Source organism: Macrotis lagotis, chromosome X (genome assembly GCF_037893015.1).
Source record: "Macrotis lagotis isolate mMagLag1 chromosome X, bilby.v1.9.chrom.fasta, whole genome shotgun sequence".
NCBI classification, from domain to species: Eukaryota; Metazoa; Chordata; class Mammalia; order Peramelemorphia; family Peramelidae; genus Macrotis; species Macrotis lagotis.
Window position 1 is genome coordinate 249686915 of NC_133666.1, and position 20455 is coordinate 249707369.

The 20455-nt window shown below is 37.8% G+C and overlaps 1 protein-coding gene across 3 annotated transcripts in view; it reads right to left on the reverse strand.

Annotated features, from left to right (window-relative positions):
* Window positions 1-20455, reverse strand: part of DMGDH (dimethylglycine dehydrogenase) — a 112590-nt gene that overhangs the window by 60510 nt on the left and 31625 nt on the right. For 2 of the 3 annotated variants that reach the window (XM_074206765.1, XM_074206764.1), the window contains exon 6: window positions 2730-2978. The exons of the other annotated variant lie outside the window; for it this stretch is intronic. In XM_074206765.1, coding sequence (XP_074062866.1) covers window positions 2730-2978 — 249 coding nt within the window. The remainder of the gene's footprint in view (window positions 1-2729; window positions 2979-20455) is intronic. 3 annotated transcript variants of the gene reach the window in all.

Genomic DNA, 20455 nt, shown 5'->3' on the forward strand with positions numbered 1-20455 from the left:
TTTTTTCTACATATGATTTATTACTCAGTCTATTTCCTGATGATGTCAAATGATTTTACTCTAAAATGAGAAATTGTTTTCTTTGAAACCAAATAGTGCTTCTCTATGAGTGGGTTAAGTGGACTGACTTGATGTAGGACAACAGAAAATGAAAAGGACTTCCTTTCCCTTATTAAAGAAGTAAGAAATTGGGGGAAGCTAGGTAGCAAGTGAATAGAGCACCAGCCCTGGAGTTGGAAAGACTTGAGTTCAAATTTAAAGTCACCTTGGGCAAGTCATTTAACCCATTGCCTTGTTTAAAAAACCAACAAGCAAAAAGTGAGGGACTGTGACTGTAGAACAAACATCAGATAGTTGCTATATGGATTGATTTTGCTTAATTGTTTTTCTTTGTTATGAGGAAGGATTCTTTGGGGTAGGGGGAGTGAGGAACATGAAGGGAAATGACTATAGATTAAAAAATATTACTAAGATTTTGAAAAACTAGAAACATAAATGTGACAGGAAATATTTTGTTGTTGTTCAGTCATTTCAAGTCATGTCCTATTCTTCATGACCTATTTGGGGTTTTCTTGGCAAAGACACTGGAGTTGTTTGTGCTTTCTTCTTCGGCTCATGTTACACATGAGAAAACCAAGGCAAACAGGGTATAGTGACATTTTTCAGGGTCATTTAGATAGGAAATCTCTGAGGCTGAAGTTGAACTCAAGAAGAGGAGGCCTTTCTAATGTCAGATCTGGTACTCTATCACTTCTCTTAGCTGCCCAATGGAAAATATGCAGAATAATAAAAATTACAAAACTAGAGTAGAGCAGGGGAGTTAAAATAGGATACATGGGAAAAATCACACCAAGATGTAGGGTGTCACAATAATCAGCCTCTATTTCTCCTTCATAAACCTTTTTCTTCTTTTTTTAACCAGCTTTGTGATTTCACTACTATATTTTCTGAGGTAGAAACTTCCCCTTTCCAATGAAGATCAGCACTTGCTTTGAACTGTACAGACTGAGACTTGTCTAGGGACACCCAGAGGTTCAATGTCTTGTCCAAGGTCACACAGTCAGTGTGTCTGAGGTATACCCCACTTTCTCTCATATTAATTGACACAAATGCATATACACATACAAATATAGTCAAACCTAGAGTGTTTTCCCTTTCTTTCTGTGTCCCTGTGTATAACTAGTAAAAATAGAGTGCAAATAAGAGTCTAAAAAGATTTTTATAAAAGAAAGGAGAAAATGACATAGGAGAGGGTTCTAGAGTCTTTTTGCCTTCATTCTACATGGAGAAGATGGCACCAAATGATGAGATTCATTTTCATTGTGATAGAGATACTATGGTAGACCAGGTGGTTATGCTCCAGAGCAGGGAACTCTGAGGAATAGCTGGAATTTGGAGGCAGAGAGAATATTATTGGCACCTAAATTCCCATTTTGATTTGATTGGGATAGTTTGGCTAAGATGAGGTCCTATGGGACAGGCCTTTGCCAGGGAAGCTCTCATATTATGCTCTAAGTAGTTCTGAGATTTTACAGATATATAAATAGGAAAATAATTATGGTTAAATGAATAATAAGATTTGGTAGTTTGGGTTTGTTTTATTATGGGGTAGACTTACAAGTTCATTGTATCAGAAAACACTTTCTCTACCAAGATAAATATCCTCTCTGCAACTTGTAATAAATTGGCATCCAGACTTACCCAGATGCACTCAAGAGGATACCTGTAATCCTTACCCAGACACACACACACACACACACACACACACACACTCTGTAGGAGAAAGTGCTTGAACCCAGGGTTGTTCTATAATATTGCTACCTTTTTCTTACAAGTGCATATTTTTCAGGAATGGAAAATTTAAGATGCTCTGAAGCACCCAACTTACCTCAACATATACCCATACCCTTCCAGCTAGAGAAGGAACCCTTTCTAATTCTTTCTCTTTCCACTGAGGATTTTGTTATTGAAATGAGAATTTAAAATAGATAAAATTTAAATTCTCATTTCAATAACAAAATCTGAATGGAAAAATAAAAGAAATAATCATTTAAATAGGAATGGGAAAAATCCTATTCTTCCTTATCTTAGTTCTGAACCTTTCAAGGAGGAAGAAAGTTATTTTAAAAATCTAATTGATCCTTAGACTCATTTAGTTTCCCTCCCACCCCCTGGCTCACTCTTCATGCTCTGAATAAGATAAAATCTGAGCCTATATTTTTCTGAATGAAACCAATGGACTCAAATATATTTTATACATTTTTAAAGTTTCATATGTATACATACCTACATATATCCTGAATGGCACAACTCCATTGCCTCCTCTATCATTATGACCTCTTTAAATGGGTTGGTATTGACTTTCAAACAGTATGGAGGGGAAATGCGATAAGAAAAAGAGGACAGAAAGAAGAAAGATAAGGCTAAGTAAGGCAAAGGAAAGGGAAGATTGATCAGACAGGACAGAATAAACCTTGAGCCATTCAAAACATGTTGAAGGTATACTGAGAAAAGAATCCCTACTCTCAAGGTCAAGTGCACTTTCTTTCTGGTAGAGATCTTACATCCTCCTTGGGTTTTTTTTTTTCAAAAGAGACATTGGACCTCAGGATAGTTTCTAACTTTCCTTGCCCCCCAGGATGATGTGTTCAGGATTTGGGGAATTTTTTGTCTTATAAAGAACTTGAAAATCACTGTGAATGGGCAGATGTGTCACTTAATGGTTTAACCTGGTGGGACGCCATTGGTCACCCAGGAATCTTGGACCTTCATTTTCTCCTGATTTTCATATGGACCAAATAAAAGTCCGTCTCTTTCCTGTCGTAGGTAGTAGGATCCTTCCAGATCTCGAAGAACTGGGAGTTCTCTTTTTAAAGCTTTCACTTCAGGTATAGTTGCCGTGACAACATATTGATGATGAACCGGAATGAGAGGATGTTCTAGTCCAATCATTTTGCCAACTTCACGAGCCCAAAATCCTAAATAAATGAATGATAATTTGACATTTTAATACAAATTTAAAAATATGGCATTTAATACTTATCCCATAAAGTGATTTAACTAAAAAGAAGAGTATTGGACAGGATTGCTTATCCATCTGGAAGAGTATAAAACACTTTCCCCTCTTTCAGAATGGGAAGATGGGCCTAAAGAAAGGACAGACCATGGTTCTAATTTGCAGTCCCTCTCTTCCCATTTTTATTGGTTGTGCACCAGGGCATAGCACTTAACCTCTCTGATTCTCAACTATCTAAAAGTAATGACATAGTGGATAGGGTAATGGAATTAAAATTAGCAAGACGTGGGTTCAAATACCAGTTCTGTTACCTCATAGCTGTTACCTCATACCTCATTGACCCTGGGCAAGTCAGCCTCATTTTCCTTATGTGTAAAATAAGAGAATTAGACTCAGGGACCTTTAGGATTCCATCCAGTTTACATCTAAGATGGTATAAAATAGGGATGATGATGCTTAAGTGACCTACTCTCAGGGTTAGGGTGAAGATCAAATGAGAGGAGTACCAGTCCTGGAGACAGGAGTACCTGAGTTCAAATCCAGTCTCAAATACTTAATAATTACCCTAGCTTGTGACTTTGGGCAAGTCATTTAACTCCATTGCCTTGCAAAAGCTAAAAAAAAAAAAAATCAAATGAGATGGTGTAAGGATAGCATGTTGGCCAGGATGTAATCTTTCTGAACTCTTCATTCAACAAGCATTTATTTAGTACCTGCTGTTTGCATCCTCCTATGTGTTCTTGAAGGAAGAATGAAATAAGGAAAGACAGGACTATCACCTCCAGTGTTCTACAGGATGACCCCAAAATCTTAGTGTTCTGCTATCTCCATGGAAACACTAATTTTATTTGATGCTTTGTTAAGACCAGAATAAAAATAAATTTAAATTATGATCATGTTATTGATTAAGTCTTGGTTATGAAGAGACTTGATTTTAGGAATCCAAAGTCATAGGATGGTGCTTCAGATAGTAACCCAACAGAAAGGCTACCTGGGTCCTACTGTAGAGGTGAATCTCGAACCAGAAAATAATACTTACTGGCATTTATGTTTTTTTAAGATTATAAAATACCCCTATGTTATTGCCTTTGAGTCTCATAACATCCCTGTGAGAGAACAGCTATTTGTGGTTGGGGTCATTATCTGACACCACCATTGTCAAATACAATTGTGTAATGAATGAACTTTTTTCTTCTGTTTGGGCTTATTCCTTATAATAATTTATGAAAGATCATCAAATGACTAAAGCATCCCAGTCACTGTTCTAAATTTTGTCTTTTTCTCCCAGGTGCTATTTCTTAACCCTTTGACCATTTCCTTTTCTCTTCTCTTCCGAATCTGATCCAGGTTGTTGGGCAATTAGAATACACTGAAAAAAGTACTAGCCTTGGTATTGAATCTTGGCTCTGCTATTCATTATTGTGTAACCTTGAGTAAGTTGCTTACACTGAAGAATTTTTGCTTTCCTCATTTGTAAAAAAAAAAAGATAATCAGGACCAGATAATGAATACTAGCTAACATTTATAGAATGCATGTTATATGGATTATTTTCCCTTGTTTTTTTCTCTGCCATTTGCTTCTTTTTTGCATCCCCAGTAGTTAGTACAAAGGTCAGCATATAGTATGTTCTTAATAAGTGTTCATTGATTGGTTAATTGATTTGTATCCCCACAGCAGTCCAGTAAGATAGATAATACAGCTATTATTAGGGGTGGAGCCAAGATGGCAGCATGAAGGCAGCATTTCCCAGAAATTCCTTCCCCCCCCAAAACTCCAAAAGCCATCAAATTATGACTCTAGCCAAAATTTAGAGGGTCAGAACCCACAGAAAGACTGAGTGATACATTTTCCCAGTCCAAGATAACTTAGAAGTTCCATGAGAAAGGTGTATTTCACTGGGACCAGGGGTTGGGGAAAAAAACCAACCACAGCACAGCACAGCACAGCACAGGGATCACTGGGAACAGCTGAGGGGCCAGTGAGAGAACACTGCTGCACCAGAATGAGTGTGGAGTGAGAAGTGCCAGGCCAAGAACCTTCAGCGGGAATGGGGAAAACAGCCTCAGCTCCAGAGCACAGTCCACAGTCGGTAAGGGGGTTGGGGAAGACTGCAGAAATCTCTCCACTCTCCCTGGGGCAGTACTCTGCTGTTTTCTCACAGTCAGAACCAGTTTGTAGTTAGGCTTTCCATACTAAGATAGCAGGGACCTTCCTCACAGCTCCAGGGCAGAGGGAGTACCAGAGCACAGACAAGAGAACATAAGACCTTGGAGGAATTAAGGTCCCAGTGGGGTGTCCCCAAAAAAAAGCCCCAAAGCCTTGGAAGTGCTATAAATTAGTCTCGGGCTGAGGAAATGAGCAAACAACAAAAAAAGAAGAATCTGACTATAGAAAATTACTTTGGTCCCATGGAAGATCAAAACAAATATTCAGATGATGACAAAATCGAAGCTTCTATATCCAAAACCTCCAAGAAAAATAAAAAAAATGGGTTCTATGGATGAGCTCAAAAAAACAACTTTGAAAAGAAGTTAAGGAAGGTGGAGGAAAAATTGGGGGGAGAAATGACAGCGATGTAGAAAAATCATGAAAACCAAATCAGCAGCTTGGTGAAAGAAATTAAAAAAAAAATTGAAGAAAATAATATGTTAAAAACCAGTTTAGGCCAAATGGAAAAAAGCAAAACAAAAGGCAAATGAGGAGAAGAATGCCTTAAAAAGCAGAATTGGACAGCTGAAAAAGGAGATAAAAAAGCTCTCTGAAGAAAATATAACTGCAGAATGGAACTAAAGGAAGCTGATGACTTTGCAAGAAATCAGGAAGAAATAAACTCTTCCAAAAAAGCCAAAAATTAGAAGGAAATGTGAAATATCTTATTGGAAAAACAACTAACCTTGAAAAGAGATTCAGGAGAAATAATTTAAAAATTATTGGACTACCTGAAAGTCATGACCAGGAAAAGAGCCTAGACTTCATTTTTCAAGAAAGAATACAGCAAAATTTCCCTGAGATCCTAGAAGCAGAGGGTAAAATAGAAATTGAGGGAATTCATCGGTGACCTCCTAAAAGAGATCCCAAAAGAAAAACTTCCAGGAATATTATAGCCAAATTCCAAAACTCCCAAGTCAAAGAGAAAATACTAAAAGCTGCCAGAAACAAACAATTCAACTACTGTGGCGCTATAGTCAGGATTACACAGGATCTGGCAGCATCTACATTAAGGGCTTATAGGGATTGAAGTATGCTATTCCAGAAGGCAAAAGATCTTGGTTTACAACTGAGAATCAACTACTGAACAAAACTGAACATCCTCTTTCAGGGGAAAAGATGAACTTTCAATGAAACAGGGGACTTTTAAACTTCCCTATTGAAACAACCAGAGCTGAATAGAAAGTTTGATCTTCAAGTAAAGGACTCTGGTGAACCATAAAGGGAGTGGAAGAGAAGGACAAACTATGAGGAACTTAATGATATTGAACTGTTTGTGTTCCTGCATGGGAAGAAGATATTGATAACTCAAAGAACTTTCTTATTTAGAAGAGCTGTTAGAAGGAGCATATATAGACAGAACATAGGAATGAGCAGAATATAATGGTATAATATAGTAAAAAGATGGAGTCAATGGGTGATAATGAAAAGTACTGGGAGGAAGGGAAAGGAGAGGAAAAAGGAGCTAAGATATTTCACATAAGAGTCAAGAAAAAACTTTTTCAATGGAGTGGAATGGGGGATGACGAGGGGGAATGAGTGAGCATTCATTCTCATCAGAAATGGCTCAGAGAGGACATAACATACACACTTAATAGGGTATAGAAATCTATCTTACTATAGGGGAAAATGAGAAGAAAGGGATGGGATAAGGAGGAATTGGGGGAGAGAAGTGGGGAATAGGTGATAGAAGAGAGGGAAGATTGTGGGAGAGGGTACTCAGATACAACACACTTTTGGACAGGGACAGGATAAAAGGAGAGAGAGAACAGAATAAATGAGAGTGGAGAGGAATAGAGTGGAGGGAAATACAGCTAGTAATAGTAACTGTGGGGAAAATATTGAAGCAACTTCTCTGGTGGACTTATAGTAGAGAAGGCAACTCACCCCAGAGACAGAGCCATTGGAATCTGAACATAGATTGAAGTACATTTTTTTCTCTCTCTCACTATTCCTGAGGTTTCTTATCTTCTTGGGGGGAGGGAGGGTATGTTTACTCTTATAACAAAATTATTGTAATAATATAAAATAAATAAACCAAAAAAACAAAACAAAACAAAAAAAGATATTATTGTCCCCATTTTATAGACGAGGAAATGGAGTTTCAAAGAGGTTAAATGATTTGCTCCTTGTCATATAATTAGTGTTAGAGGTAGGATTTAAACCGAGCTCTTTTCTAATTCTAAGGTCAGTTCTCTTTCTATTGTTCTGTGTGGCTTCTTTGATATGCTCTCAATCATAGGACCTTAGTCTTTTAAACTGTGGGTCCCAAAATAAGACGTGGCAGCTCTGTTTGAAAACAGGTCGGTTTTTGCAGTGCCATAACTAATGGAGCTTTGTCAACAATTTGTGATAACTAACTCAATTCCTACCTGGCTTAACCACCATCCTAATGAACTATCTCACAATCTTCTAATGACTTGTTGTCTTATCACACCCCTCTAGAGGCTGCATGCCCCTCCACCCCATCCTCCCAATTCTCTACTTTGTCATAGGAATGTCTTTACCCTGGAAACTCACTCTATCCCTGGGCTTTACACTTTGGAAGTATTCACCACTCCTATGGCCCTTCTCTCTGATTAGGTGGTTCCTCCCAAAACCAGAAATATATAGCACCCCAAAACAAACAAAAAAATAAGTCAGAAACAAGGTTAGGGAAAAGGGAAAGGCCTTGTGTAGAAAGTGACATTTGAGCAAACTTTGAAAGAAACCAGAGATTCTAACAGATTTGAGAAGGGTCACTAATATAGCTCTGTCAATTAGAAATAAAGGAAAAAAGAGGCACAGTTATAGAATTTGGATGCCCAAGCAAAGCTAGGCTGTAATATAGAGTAGCCAAACAGTGAACCTCCCATTTTAGCTTCTTAAACAGAGCTACTATGTCTCATTTTGGGACCCACAGTTTAAGAGACTAGGGCTCCTAGGATTGAGAGCATATCAAAGAATAGGAATAGGAACAGGAGACAACCAGTGCAAAAACACAAAGAAAGCAGATGGAACAAGGAGGATAAGAAAGGAGGCCAATATGCCTAGGCCATAAAGTACACCTAGAGAAGTTCTACATGTAGAGTCTGGAAAGGTAGGAAAGGTGATGAAGAGCTTTAAATGTCAAACAGGGTTTTATAATTTGATGTGTTAGAAAGGTGTTAAGGAACTACTGGAGTTTACTGAGAAGACCGAGGCAAACTGGTTAGAACAATGATGTAGGTCCTAAAAAAAAAAAGAATTATGATGTAGAAAAATTCCTTTGACAGAGAAATACATCTGCTACATTGAGAGGGGAGACACCTGCGTAAGGGAGACCAAATAAAAGTCAACTATAGTAGTCTGAGGGAGAGGTGATGATGTACTAAACCAAGGGTGGCTTGGAGAGTGAAAAGCAGTGGATGATTGGGAGATGCATTTTGGGGATAGAAAAACAACTTGTTAACTGATTGACTATGTGAGGCAAATGTGAGTGAGGAATCTAGGATAAAATCATAATGACTGAAAGAATGTATCATCCTGGACAGAAATGGGAAAATTCAGAATGAAGATCCATTTAGGGTAAAAGATAATGAATTCTGTTTCAGATATGTGATATGTCTAGGAGTCATTGAGTTTTTTTTGTTGTTGTTGTTGTTGTTTTATTAAAGATATTATTTGAGTTTTACAATTTTTTCCCAATCTTGCTTCCCTCCCCCCACCCCACCCCACAGATAGCACTCCGTCAGTCTTTATTTTGTTTCCATGTTGTACCTTGATCCAAATTGGGTGTGATGAGAGAGAAATCATATCCTTAAAGAGAACAGAATTCTCAGAGGTAACCAGATCAGACAATAAGATATCTGGTTTTTTTCCCAAATTAAAGGGAATAGTCCTTGTACTTTGTTCAAACTCCACAACTCCTTATCTGGATACAGATGGTACTCTCCTTTGCAGACATCCCAAAATTGTTCCCAATTGTTGCACTGATGGAATGAGCAAGTCCTGCAAGTTTGAACATCACTCCCATGTTGCTGTTAGGGTGTACAGTGTTTTTCTGGTTCTGCTCATCTCACTCAGCATCAGTTCATGCAAATCCCTCCAGGTTTCTAATAGAACAATAGTGTTCCATGACATACATATACCACAGTTTGATAAGCCATTCCCCAATTGAAGGACATTTACTGGATTTCCAATTCTTTGCCACCACAAACAGGGCTGCTATAAATATTTTTGTACAAGTAATGTTTTTACCCTTTTTCCTTATCTCTTCAGGGTAGAGACCCAGTAGTGGTATTGCTGGGTCAAAGGGTATGTACATTTTTGTTGCCCTTTGGGCATAGTTCCAAATAGCTCTCCAGAAGGGTTGGATGAGTTCACAGCTCCACCAACAGTGTGATAGTGTCCCAGATTTCCCACATCCCTTCCAACAATGATCATTATCCTTCCTGGTCATACTGGCCAATCTGAGAGGTGTGAGATGGTACCTCAGTGAAGCTTTAATTTGCATTTCTCTAATAATTAATGATTTAGAGCATTTTTTCATATGGCTATGGATTGCTTTGATCTCCTCATCTGTAAATTGCCTTTGCATATCCTTTGACTATTTGTCAATTGGGGAATGGCTTTTTGTTTTAAAAATATGACTCAGTTCTCTGTATATTTTATAAATGAGTCCTTTGTCAGAATCACTAGTTGTAAAGATTGTTTCCCAATTTACTACTTTTCTTTTGATCTTGATTACATTGGTTTTATCTGTGCAAAAACTTTTTAATTTAATGTAATCGAAATCATCTAATTGGTTTTTAGTGATGTTCTCCAACTCTTCCTTAGTCATAAACTGTTCCCCTTTCCATAGATCTGACAGGTAGACTAGTCCTTGATCTTCTAATTTGCTTATAGTATTGTTTTTTATGTCTATGTCCTGTAACCATTTGGATCTTATCTTGGTAAAGGGTGTGAGGTGTTGGTCTAAGTTTCTTCCATACTAACTTCCAATTATCCCAGCAGTTTTTATCAAAGAGGGAGTTTTTATCCCAATGGCTGGACTCTTTGGGTTTATCAAACAGCATATTACTATTATCCTCTCCAGCTTTTACCCCTAGTCTATTCCACTGGTCCACCACTCTATTTCTTAGCCAATACCAAACAGTTTTGATGACTGATGCTTTATAATATAATTTTAGATCCGGTAGTGCTAAGCCACCTTCATTTGCATTTTTTTCATTAAGCTCCTGGCAATTCTTGACTTTTTATTTCTCCATATGAATTTACTTAGAATTTTTTCTAACTCATTAAAGTAATTTTTTGGAATTTTGATTGGTAGGGCACTAAATAGATAGTTTAGTTTTGGTAGAATTGTCATTTTTATTATATTAGCTCTACCTATCCATGAGCAGTTGATATTTGCCCAGTTATTTAAATCTGATTTAATTTGTGTGAGAAGTGTTTTATAATTGTTTTTAAAAAGATTCTGAGTCTGTCTTGGCAAATAGACTCCCAAGTATTTTACACTGTCTGAGGTTACTTTGAATGGGATTTCTCTTTCTAGCTCTTCCTGCTGCTTCTTGCTAGTCATATATAGGAAAGTTGAGGATTTATGGGGGTTTATTTTATAACCTGCAACTTTGCTAAAATTGCTAATTGTTTCCAGTAGTTTTTTAGATGATTTCCTGGGATTCTCTAGGTAAACCATCATGTCATCTGTGAAGAGTGAGAGTTTTGTCTCTTCCTTCCCAATTCTAATTCCTTCAATTTCTTTTTCTTCTCTAATTGCTGATGCTAACATATCTCATACAATATTGAATAGTAGTGGTGATAATGGGCACATTTGTTTGACCCCTGATCTTATTGGGAATGCCTCTAGCCTCTCCCCATTGAATATAATGCTTGTTGATGGTTTCAGATAGATACTACTAATTATTTTAAGGAGCAGTCCATTTATTCCTACACTCTCTAGTGTTTTTAATAGGAATGGATGCTGTATTTTGTCAAAAGCTTTTTCAGCATTTATTGATATGATCATATGATTTCAGATAGTTTTGTTATTGATATAATTGAGTATACTAACAGTTTTCCTAATATTGAACCAACCCTGCATTCCTGGAATAAATCCTACTTGACCATAATGTATTATCCTAGTGATGACTTGTTGTAGTCATTTTGCTAAGATTTTATTTAGGATTTTTGCATCTCTATTAATCAGGGAAATAGGTCTATAATTTTCTTTCTCTGTTTTAACTCTTCCTGGTTAGGTAATAGTACCACACTGGTTTCATAGAAAGAGTTAGGCAGAGTTCCATCTTTCCCTATTTTTCCAAAGAGTTTATATAGGATTGGAACCAATTGTTCCTTAAATGTTTGGTAGAATTCACTTGTGAATCCATCAGGCCCTGGAGATTTTTTTTTAGAGAGTTCAATAATGGCTTGTTGAATTTCTTTTTCTGAGATAGGGTTGCTTAGGTATTTAATCTCTTCTTCATTTAACCCGGGCAACTTATATTTTTTGTAAATATTCATCCATTTCACTTAGATTATCAAATTTATTGGCAAAATAATTTTGAATTATTACTTTAATTTCCTCCTCATTGGTGGTGAGTTCATCTTTTTCATTTATAATACTAGCAATTTGGTTTTCTTCTTTCTTTTTCTTAATCAAATTGACCAGAGGTTTATCAATTTTATTGGTTTTTTCATAATACCAACTTTGGTTTTATTTAGTAATTCAATAGTTTTTTTGCTTTCGATTTTATTAATTTCTCCTTTAATTTTTAAAATTTCTAATTTGGTATTTGATTGGGGATTTTTTTATTTGTTCTTTCTCTAATTTTTTTAGTTGCATGTTTAGTTCATTGATTTCCTCTTTCTCCAATTTATTCATATAAGCATTTAGAGCTATAATATATCCCCTGAGAGTCGCTTTGAATGAATCCCATAGGTTTTGGTATGTTGTTTCATTATTATCATTATCTAGGATAAAATGGTTAATTCTTTCTATAATTTGTTTTTTGGCCCACTCATTTTTTAAAATGAGGTTATTCAGTTTCCAATTTGTTCTGGGTCTATATCTTCTTGGCCCAATATTGGATATGACTTCTATTGCATTGTGATCTGAGAAAGATGTATTCACTATTTCTGCCTTTCTGCAGTTGATCATTAGGTTTTTATGTCCTAGTACATGGTCAATTTTTGTATAAGTTCCATGTACTGCAGAGAAAAAGGTGTATTCCTTTCTATCCCCATTCAGTTCCCTCCATAAATCTACCATATCTAATTTTTCTAACAATCTATTTACCTCCCTAATTTCTTTCTTGTTTATTTTATGATTTGATTTATCTAGATCTGATAGCGGGAGGTTGAGGTCTCCTATTAGTAGAGTTTTGCTGTCTATGTCTTCCTGTAATTCTTTCAGCTTCTCCTCTAAGAATTTGGGTGCTGTCCCACTGGGTGCATATACATTCAATATTGAAATGACTTTATTGTCTATGGTACCTTTTAGGAGGATAAAGTTTCCTTCCTTATCTCTTTTAATGCTATCTGGTTTTGCTGCTGCTTTGTCTGAAATAAGGATTGCTACCCCTGCTTTTTTTTACTTCAGCTGAAGCAAAATATATTTTCCTCCAACCTTTTGCCTTTACTCTATATGTATCTCTCTGCTTCAAATGAGTTTCTTGTAAGCAGCATATTGTAGGATCTCGTTTTTAATCCACTCTGCTATTTGCTTACATTTTAAGGGAGAGTTCATCCCATTCACATTCAAGGTTATGATTACTAATTCTTTATTGCCCTCTGTGCTATCTTCCCTCTGTTTGTATTTTTCCCCCTTCCCCCCCTTTTATCCATATTCCCCAGTATTTTGTTTTTGAATACCACCCCCTTCAGTATGTTTGCCCTCCTATATCACACCCTCCCCTTTCTTTCCCCTTTCCCTTTTTCCCTTTTCCCTTCCCTTCCTTTTGTTATTTCCCCTTATTTCTCCCACTCCCCTTCCCTTTCTCCATCCCCCCTCCCCTTTTCCCCTTTTAATACTTGAAAGGTTAGATGTTTTATAAGTTAACTGAGTATGTGAAGGTTGACTTTAAGCCAAGTCTGATGAGAAGAAGTTCAGGTGTTTCTCCTCTGCTCCCTTCTTCCTCTCTATTACCATAGGTTTTTTGTACCTCTTAGTGTAATGAGATTTGTCCCATTCAATCCCCTCCCTCCTCCTGTCTCTTTCCTGTCCCCCTTTTTAGGGAGGTAGTGTATTTTTTTTAGATCATTCTATCTAGGTCATAGAAAATTCTGAGTGTCTATCCCTTCTAGTTCAGTATATTCTATTGGATAGAGTCAAAATTCCTGAGAGTTATTAGAGTCTTTCTCCCAAGTGGGGTTAAAGCCAGTTACATCCCATTAGATAGCAGTCTCATGGATAGTCCATGGATGTCCATCATTTCTGGCTAGGTGTATTCTCTCTGTTAGAGTTACATTTCTCAGGATTTATGAGAATTTCTTCCCTGCCCCATGCTGGAATATAGCCAGTTTCAACTTACTGGATTGCATTTTTTTTCCTTTTACCGCCCCCCCCCTTTTTTTTTTACCTTTTCATGTGTCTCTTGACCCTCCTGTTTGATATCCAAATTTTCTGTTTAGCTCTGGTCTTTTCATCAGAAATTTTTGGAATTCTTCCATTTCGTTAAATGTCCATCTTTTTCCCTGGAAGAGAAGGCTCAGCTTTGCAGGAAAGTAGATTCTTGGCTGCATTCCAAGCTCCCGTGCTCTTTGAAATATCTCATTCCAGGCCCTTCGATCCCTTAAAGTTGATGCAGCCAGGTCCTGCATGATCCTTACTGTGGCTCCTTGATATTTAAATTGCTTCTTTCTGGCTGCTTGCAGGATTTTCTCTTTTATCTGATAGTTCTGCAGTTTGGCCACAACATTCCTTGGTATTTTCATTTTAGGATCTTTTTCTGGTGGGGATTGATGTACTCTTTCAATAACTACTTTGCCCTCTGATTCCATGATATCAGGGCAGTTTTCCATCACTAGATCCTGTAATATTAAGTCCAGGCTTTTTTTTTTCTCTTCAATGTTTTCAGGAAGTCCTATAATTTTCAGGTTGCCCCTCCTTGATCTGTTCTCGAGGTCAGTAGTTTTGTTGATGAGGTATTTTACATTTTCTTCTATTTTTTCTATTTTTTGATTTTGTTTAACTGACTCTTGCTGTCTCATGGAGTCATTAGTTTCTGTAGACTCCGTTCTTTTTGGGGGGGAGGAGTTTTCTTCATTAACCTTTTGCAACTCCTTTTCCAATTGGTCAATTCTACTTTTGAAAGAGCTTTCCATTTGACCAATTGAGGTTTTGAGAGAATTAATTTCTTTTTGCATTTGCTCATTTGAGGATCTGAGAGATTTATTCTCCTTTTGTGTTTGTCCAATTGTACTTTTTAAGGTTTTGTTTTCTTGTTGCAAGGTATTAATTGTCTTTCCCAAATTTTTAAGCTCCTTCCTTATTTCTTCAAGGAAGTCTTTCTGTGCTGGAGACCAGATTGTATTCTCTTCAGAGGTTCCAGGTCTCTCTGAGTTGGGGTCTTTCCCTTCCAGGAATTTTTCTATGGATCCACCTTTCTGCTGACCCTTCTTCATTATGCTAAGACCTTGAGTTGGTGGGGGAGGTGCTGGTTCACCTGGGCTTGGGATTGCTGAAGGCTTTACTGAGTGCAGTTTCTCTGGCTGGCCAGTAGGAAGTGCTGGTTGCCCTCTCTGGAGTGTCTGTGACCTTGCTTGGGAGGCCTTCTCCCTTTGCTGGAAGGGAGGAGTTGGAACTATTGAATTCTTTTGCCTTCAATCTGTGGTGGGCTTTACCCTGGCCTGAGGTCATTCCTCAGCTGGGCTAGTTCTTCTGCTCACACACCTGGGCCTGAGGCAGAAGTAGTTTGCATTTGTTTGGGAGGAGGCCTCTGTGCAATGGAGGTGTGGACTCAGAGTTTCTCAGAGCAGAGGAGCCCAGGGATGGTGTCCACAGCTCTCCTGCACCAGACCTCTCCCCACAGCCCCTTCCCCAAGCTCCAGGGGAACAGCACCAACACCAGTGCCTCTGCTTCCCCACGGACCCAAGCCCCCTTCGTACAGCCCTACCGCTGATCCAGCAGGTCTGGCTCTAGGGCCCTCAGAATCCTGGTTCCAATTCAGCTGTTAATCTGTCTGATCCCGGGCTGATCTTCCCTCGGAGCCCAGACTCACCTGCTGGTACTCAGCCAAGGCTGCTGCAGGAGACAAATCCTGAGGTAGATTGTCTTCTCCTGGCTTTTCTTTCTGGGTTTCCTGGTTCAGAATTCTTTTAAGAGGTTTGTTTCATGTGATAGATGGAGAAGAGATCAGGAGACTTTAGAACTGTGCCTGTCTTCTCTCCGCCATCTTGGCCCGGAGTCATTGAGTTTTAAAGATGTCTAATAGGAGGTTGATGATGTGGAACTAGAGCTCAGAATAAAGAATGATTGATTAAAAGGCTTTTAAAATCGTCTAAAAATGGGTGATAATTAAACCCATGAGAACTGAGAAGTTTACCAAGATAGACTATATAGAGAGAAGACAAAAGGGATCACAGGACAGATTCTTGAAGCATGCCCACAATTAGGATGTAGTTTGGACCCAGTAAAGAAAACCTAGAAGGAACATTTAGAGTGGAAAAAAAGGAGAACCAAAAGAGACAAGTGACATGAACATTCAGAGAAAAGATAGTATCTAGGAGATTCTATAGGGTTATAAACCATGCAAGTAATGGAGAGAAGTCAAGAGGATGAGAGGATTAATAATATCTACCTTACGAAAAGGTCCTTAGACTTGTCAATTAAGAGATCACTGATAGATAACTTTGATGAAGGTAGTTTCAGTGAATGATTCAGTCTGAAGACAGATTTAAAAAGGTTTAGAAGATAGTGAAAGGAAGGGGTGGCTAGGTGGCGCAGTGGAGTCAGGAGTACCTGGGTTCAAATCCAGTCTCAGACACTTAATAATTACCTAGCTGTATGGCCTTGGGCAAGCCACTTAACCCCATTTGCCTTGCAAAAAAACAAAAAGAAAACTAAAAAAAAAGATACTGAAAGGAAAATGAAATGGAGCTTTTCCAAGGAATTTGGTTGAGAAAGTGAAGAAATAGCTTAAAATCTCTAGTGAGGGCTTTTAAGGATGAGAGAGACTTAAATATTAAATTACAGAGAAATAACCAATAGAAAATGAGAAACTGAAAATTAGAGATGGGGCAGGTGAGATTGATAGCAGAGACAATCTACTGGAGGAGATGGTTTGGGTTGGGATGGGATTGAAGGTACAATGTAGATAAATTGACCTTGTCAAGAAAAAGGCTCATCTCTGAAGAGATGATGAAAAAGGGTAAAAATGTCACTTGTACAAAAATATTCATAGCAGCCCTGTTTGTGGTGGCAAAGAATTGGAAATCAAGTAAATGTCCTTCAATTGAGGAATGGGTTAACAAGCTGTGGTATATGTATGGCATGGAACAGTATTGTTCTATTAGAAACCAGGAGGGATGGGAATTCAGGGAAGCCTGGAGGGATTTGCATGAACTGATGGCTGAGTGAGATGAGCAGAACCAGAAAAACACTGTATACCCTAACAGCAACATGGAGGTGATGATCAACCTTGATGGTCTTGCTCATTCCATCATTGAAACAATCAGGGACAATTTTGGGCTATCTGTGATGCAGAATACCATCTGTATCCAGAGAAAGAATTGTGGAGTTTGAACAAAGACCAAAGATTATTACCTTTAAATTAGGGGAAAAAACTGATATCTTATTGTCTGATCTTGCTATCTCTTATACTTTTTTTTTCTTCCTTAAGGATATGATTTCTTTCTTGTCACATTCAATTTGGATCAATGTATACCATGGAAACAATGTAAAGACTGGCAAACTGTCTTCTGTGGGGGTGGGAGGAAGGAAGTAAGATTAGGGAGAAAGTTGTAAAACTCAAAATAAATAAAATCTTTAAAAGGAAAAAAGGGTCACCTCTTCATGAGACTCTAGAAGAAAAGAGAAGATAATAGGAAGTGATGTCAAGGAGGGGAGAAAAAATTCTTAGCTAATGGTCTTGATTTTCTTAGCCAAGTATGAGTCAACATCCTCAGCTGAGAGGTGGGAGGGATTCTGAGGTATATTTGAGGAGAGAAGTTTTGGAATACCCAGGCTAGAGAATCCATTGGGGAAGAATAAAAGGATTGCTTTGCTGTGGTGAAGGCCTAGTTAAATTTAGATTATTTAATCTACAATGGATCCCCTCAATTTCATTGTCTGTCTCCTTCCAGTTCTTTTTAGCAGCTGTAAAGAAGCAAAAGGAGCAGATGGTGGTAGTAATCTAAGGTTGGGATTTTATATAACATGAGCAGATAAAGAAATTCAAGAGCAGAGGACCATATAGAGTTCCCTGATTAGTTAAAGGGCACAGACAGAGAAAGGAAGAAATTGTAACTACAGCAGGAATGACAGCCTGGAAGGCCCAGAACAATAGTGTGGCTAGAGCTTATGGTGAGGATGATGAATAGATTTAAGGGGACTAAGTATAGTGAGAGGTAAAATAAGAGAGTTTGATTTTGTTGTTCAGTCTTTTTCAGTCATGTCTGACCCTTTGTTGTCCCCATTTGGGGTTTTCTTGGCAAAGCTACTGGAGTGGTTTGCCATTTCCTTCTCCAACTCTTTTGATAGATGAGAAATTCAGGTAAACCTTACCTAGGTAACACAACTCTTAAGGGTCTGAGGGTGATTTTGAACTCAGGAAGAAGAGTCTTCTTGACTCCAGGTCTAGCACTTTATCCCTTGTGTCATCTTGCTATCCCCATATAACAGATTAAGATCAAATAAAAAAAAAACAGCAGCATTCTTGGGAGTGGCATGCTTGTGGATGTAGCATAATCATTCCTGTGTATAACTGAGGTGGAATAATAGAGGACTAGGAATTAGACCTATGATTTCATTAAGGAATTCCCAGGTAAGTAAATTCCCTCTATTGACGTAGGTTGACACCTTCTTTGCAAATTATAGACTTAGTGTTCTGAGCACTGAGCGGTTGTGATTTGCTTGGGAATGCATCGCTAGTATGTGTCAGAGGACTCTTGTAAATTTAAGACCAGTATTCTATCTACTAGGTTCATTGGTCCCTCAAAGATGGAAGTTGAGAAAACTGAGGAAGGAGTGGGTCAGTATATTTAAGAATTAATTTGTAAAATATCAGTGAAAGAAAAATGTCAACACAATTGTCATGGATAGCAAGTAACTGAATGATAGAATGGAAAAAGTTCTGGATTTGTAGTCAATTATTGCCTTAGGTTAAAGGATGAGAAAGTCAAAAGAAGCTGGTTTGAACTGGTTTGAAGCTGGTTTGTTCCAGTTCAGATTAGGTAGAATGGAAAGATGTTGACTATGTTAGAAAGACAGAAGGTGGGAAGGGGAGAGAAGAGAGAGAGAGAGAGAGAGAGAGAGAGAGAGAGAGAGAGAGAGAGAGAGAGAGAGAGGAGATAACATTCCAACAAATGAAAACCCTAGGAATTGTTGGCACCAAAGCAATTGGTAGAGATCTGCAGAAATGAGGTAAAAACAAAAGGTGAAGGTTAGGTGAAGAGCTTCCTGCTCCTACTGGATTTCTTGTGAATTCAATAGTGGTTCCATTCTCTATCACACCTTTGACGCAGCATCAGCTAAGTGTTGAGCAATTTTTTTGGCTGAACACTGAGCTCCACATTAGTAGAGGCCAAGAACGCCTTGTTAAGACCTAAATGAAAAAAAACCTGAGAAAGTTTCACAAGGGAATAGCCATACTATTTGGAAGGAATCATATGGGAAAAATTCACCACAGATGCCAGCTTCCTTGGCAAAATGGAAGAAAATGGGAAAAGTCCTAGACACTTAAGTTCAGATCCTGGTTCTGACATTTACTATTTGTATTTTCTCATCTCTCAAATGAGGATAATAATAGTAATAAGAAGAATACCGTGGTGCCTGCCTTCACAGAGTCATTCTGAGGAAAGTACTTTTTCCAGTATATGATGGTATAGAAATATGAGTTTTAATTGTCATTACCACAAGGTAGACCCTATGTAAAGGGTTTACAGGAGGCTATGCTCAGGGTCTACACAGAATTCAATGTGAATCAGTTGCAGGTTGAATGATCTGAGATAGAACTTACTGAGATCCTAGATTCACTGAAGTAACAAATTGATATTTCTAAAGCTTGTTAAATTTGCAAATCCCTATTATCCATAGTATCATAGTATCATAGAATAATTTCCTTCGAAACTCAGCTTAAATATGAAGTCTTTCTTGATTTCCCCAGTAGCTAGTCCATTCTTTTCTCCATGAACCAAGCACAAAATCAATCTTATCCCTTTCCCTACAATCTCTCTCACTCTATCAAATCTTATGGAGTAGATGGAGTAAAAAAAATTTATTTTTTACATTTTATATTTTGTGTTTTAATTAAATAACTAAGGGAACCATGAAGGGTTTTGAATAAGACATGATACCCAAGTGGATTCTTAAAGATGGAAATGAGGCAGAGATGCATTGAGACATGCATGTGGGACAGCCTGGGGAGAATGACCAGTAGTATAGGGGCTAGAGGTCAACATGAGAATAAAGAATAAATTTAGGAGGAATAGGAGAGGAAAAGAGGAAAGGACAAGAGAAAATAATTTCAGTTTGTAGGATAACAGTTATAGGAGATAATGAGGTCTATTTTGCATTCATCTCTAAGACTGGTTGAAGAGGAATGAAGGTAATGGAAGTTGAGGATGTTCATGAGCAGGGACGTTCAAGGGGGATAACAATTAAAGTACCAAAGTCTCCAAAATTGTATTCCGGTGTTGAATTTTTTTTTAGTTTTTTTTTTTTTTTTTTGCAAGGCAATGGAGTTAAATGGCTTGCCCAAGACCACATAGCTAGGTAATTATTAAGTGTCTGAGACTGGATTTGAACTCAGGTACTCCTGACTCCAGGGCCAGTGCTTTATCCACTGTACCCACCTAGCCACCCCCCAGGTGTTAAATTTCAGAAGATTTTTATTCATTTTATTCTCAAGGATTATAATCCTTGAGAAAGGAGGAAAAATGACTAGAAATCTGTTAGTTGACAGGGACTAGGAACTGAACTTGGTGAAACAGATAAATGTAGTAGCTCTCAAAAAAGAAAAGGTTATTGAGTGATGAGGGGTAGGGAGGAAGAGAAGGAAAGGACACAAACATTTATTTGAGTAATCAAAATGATCTATTTCATCTTCTG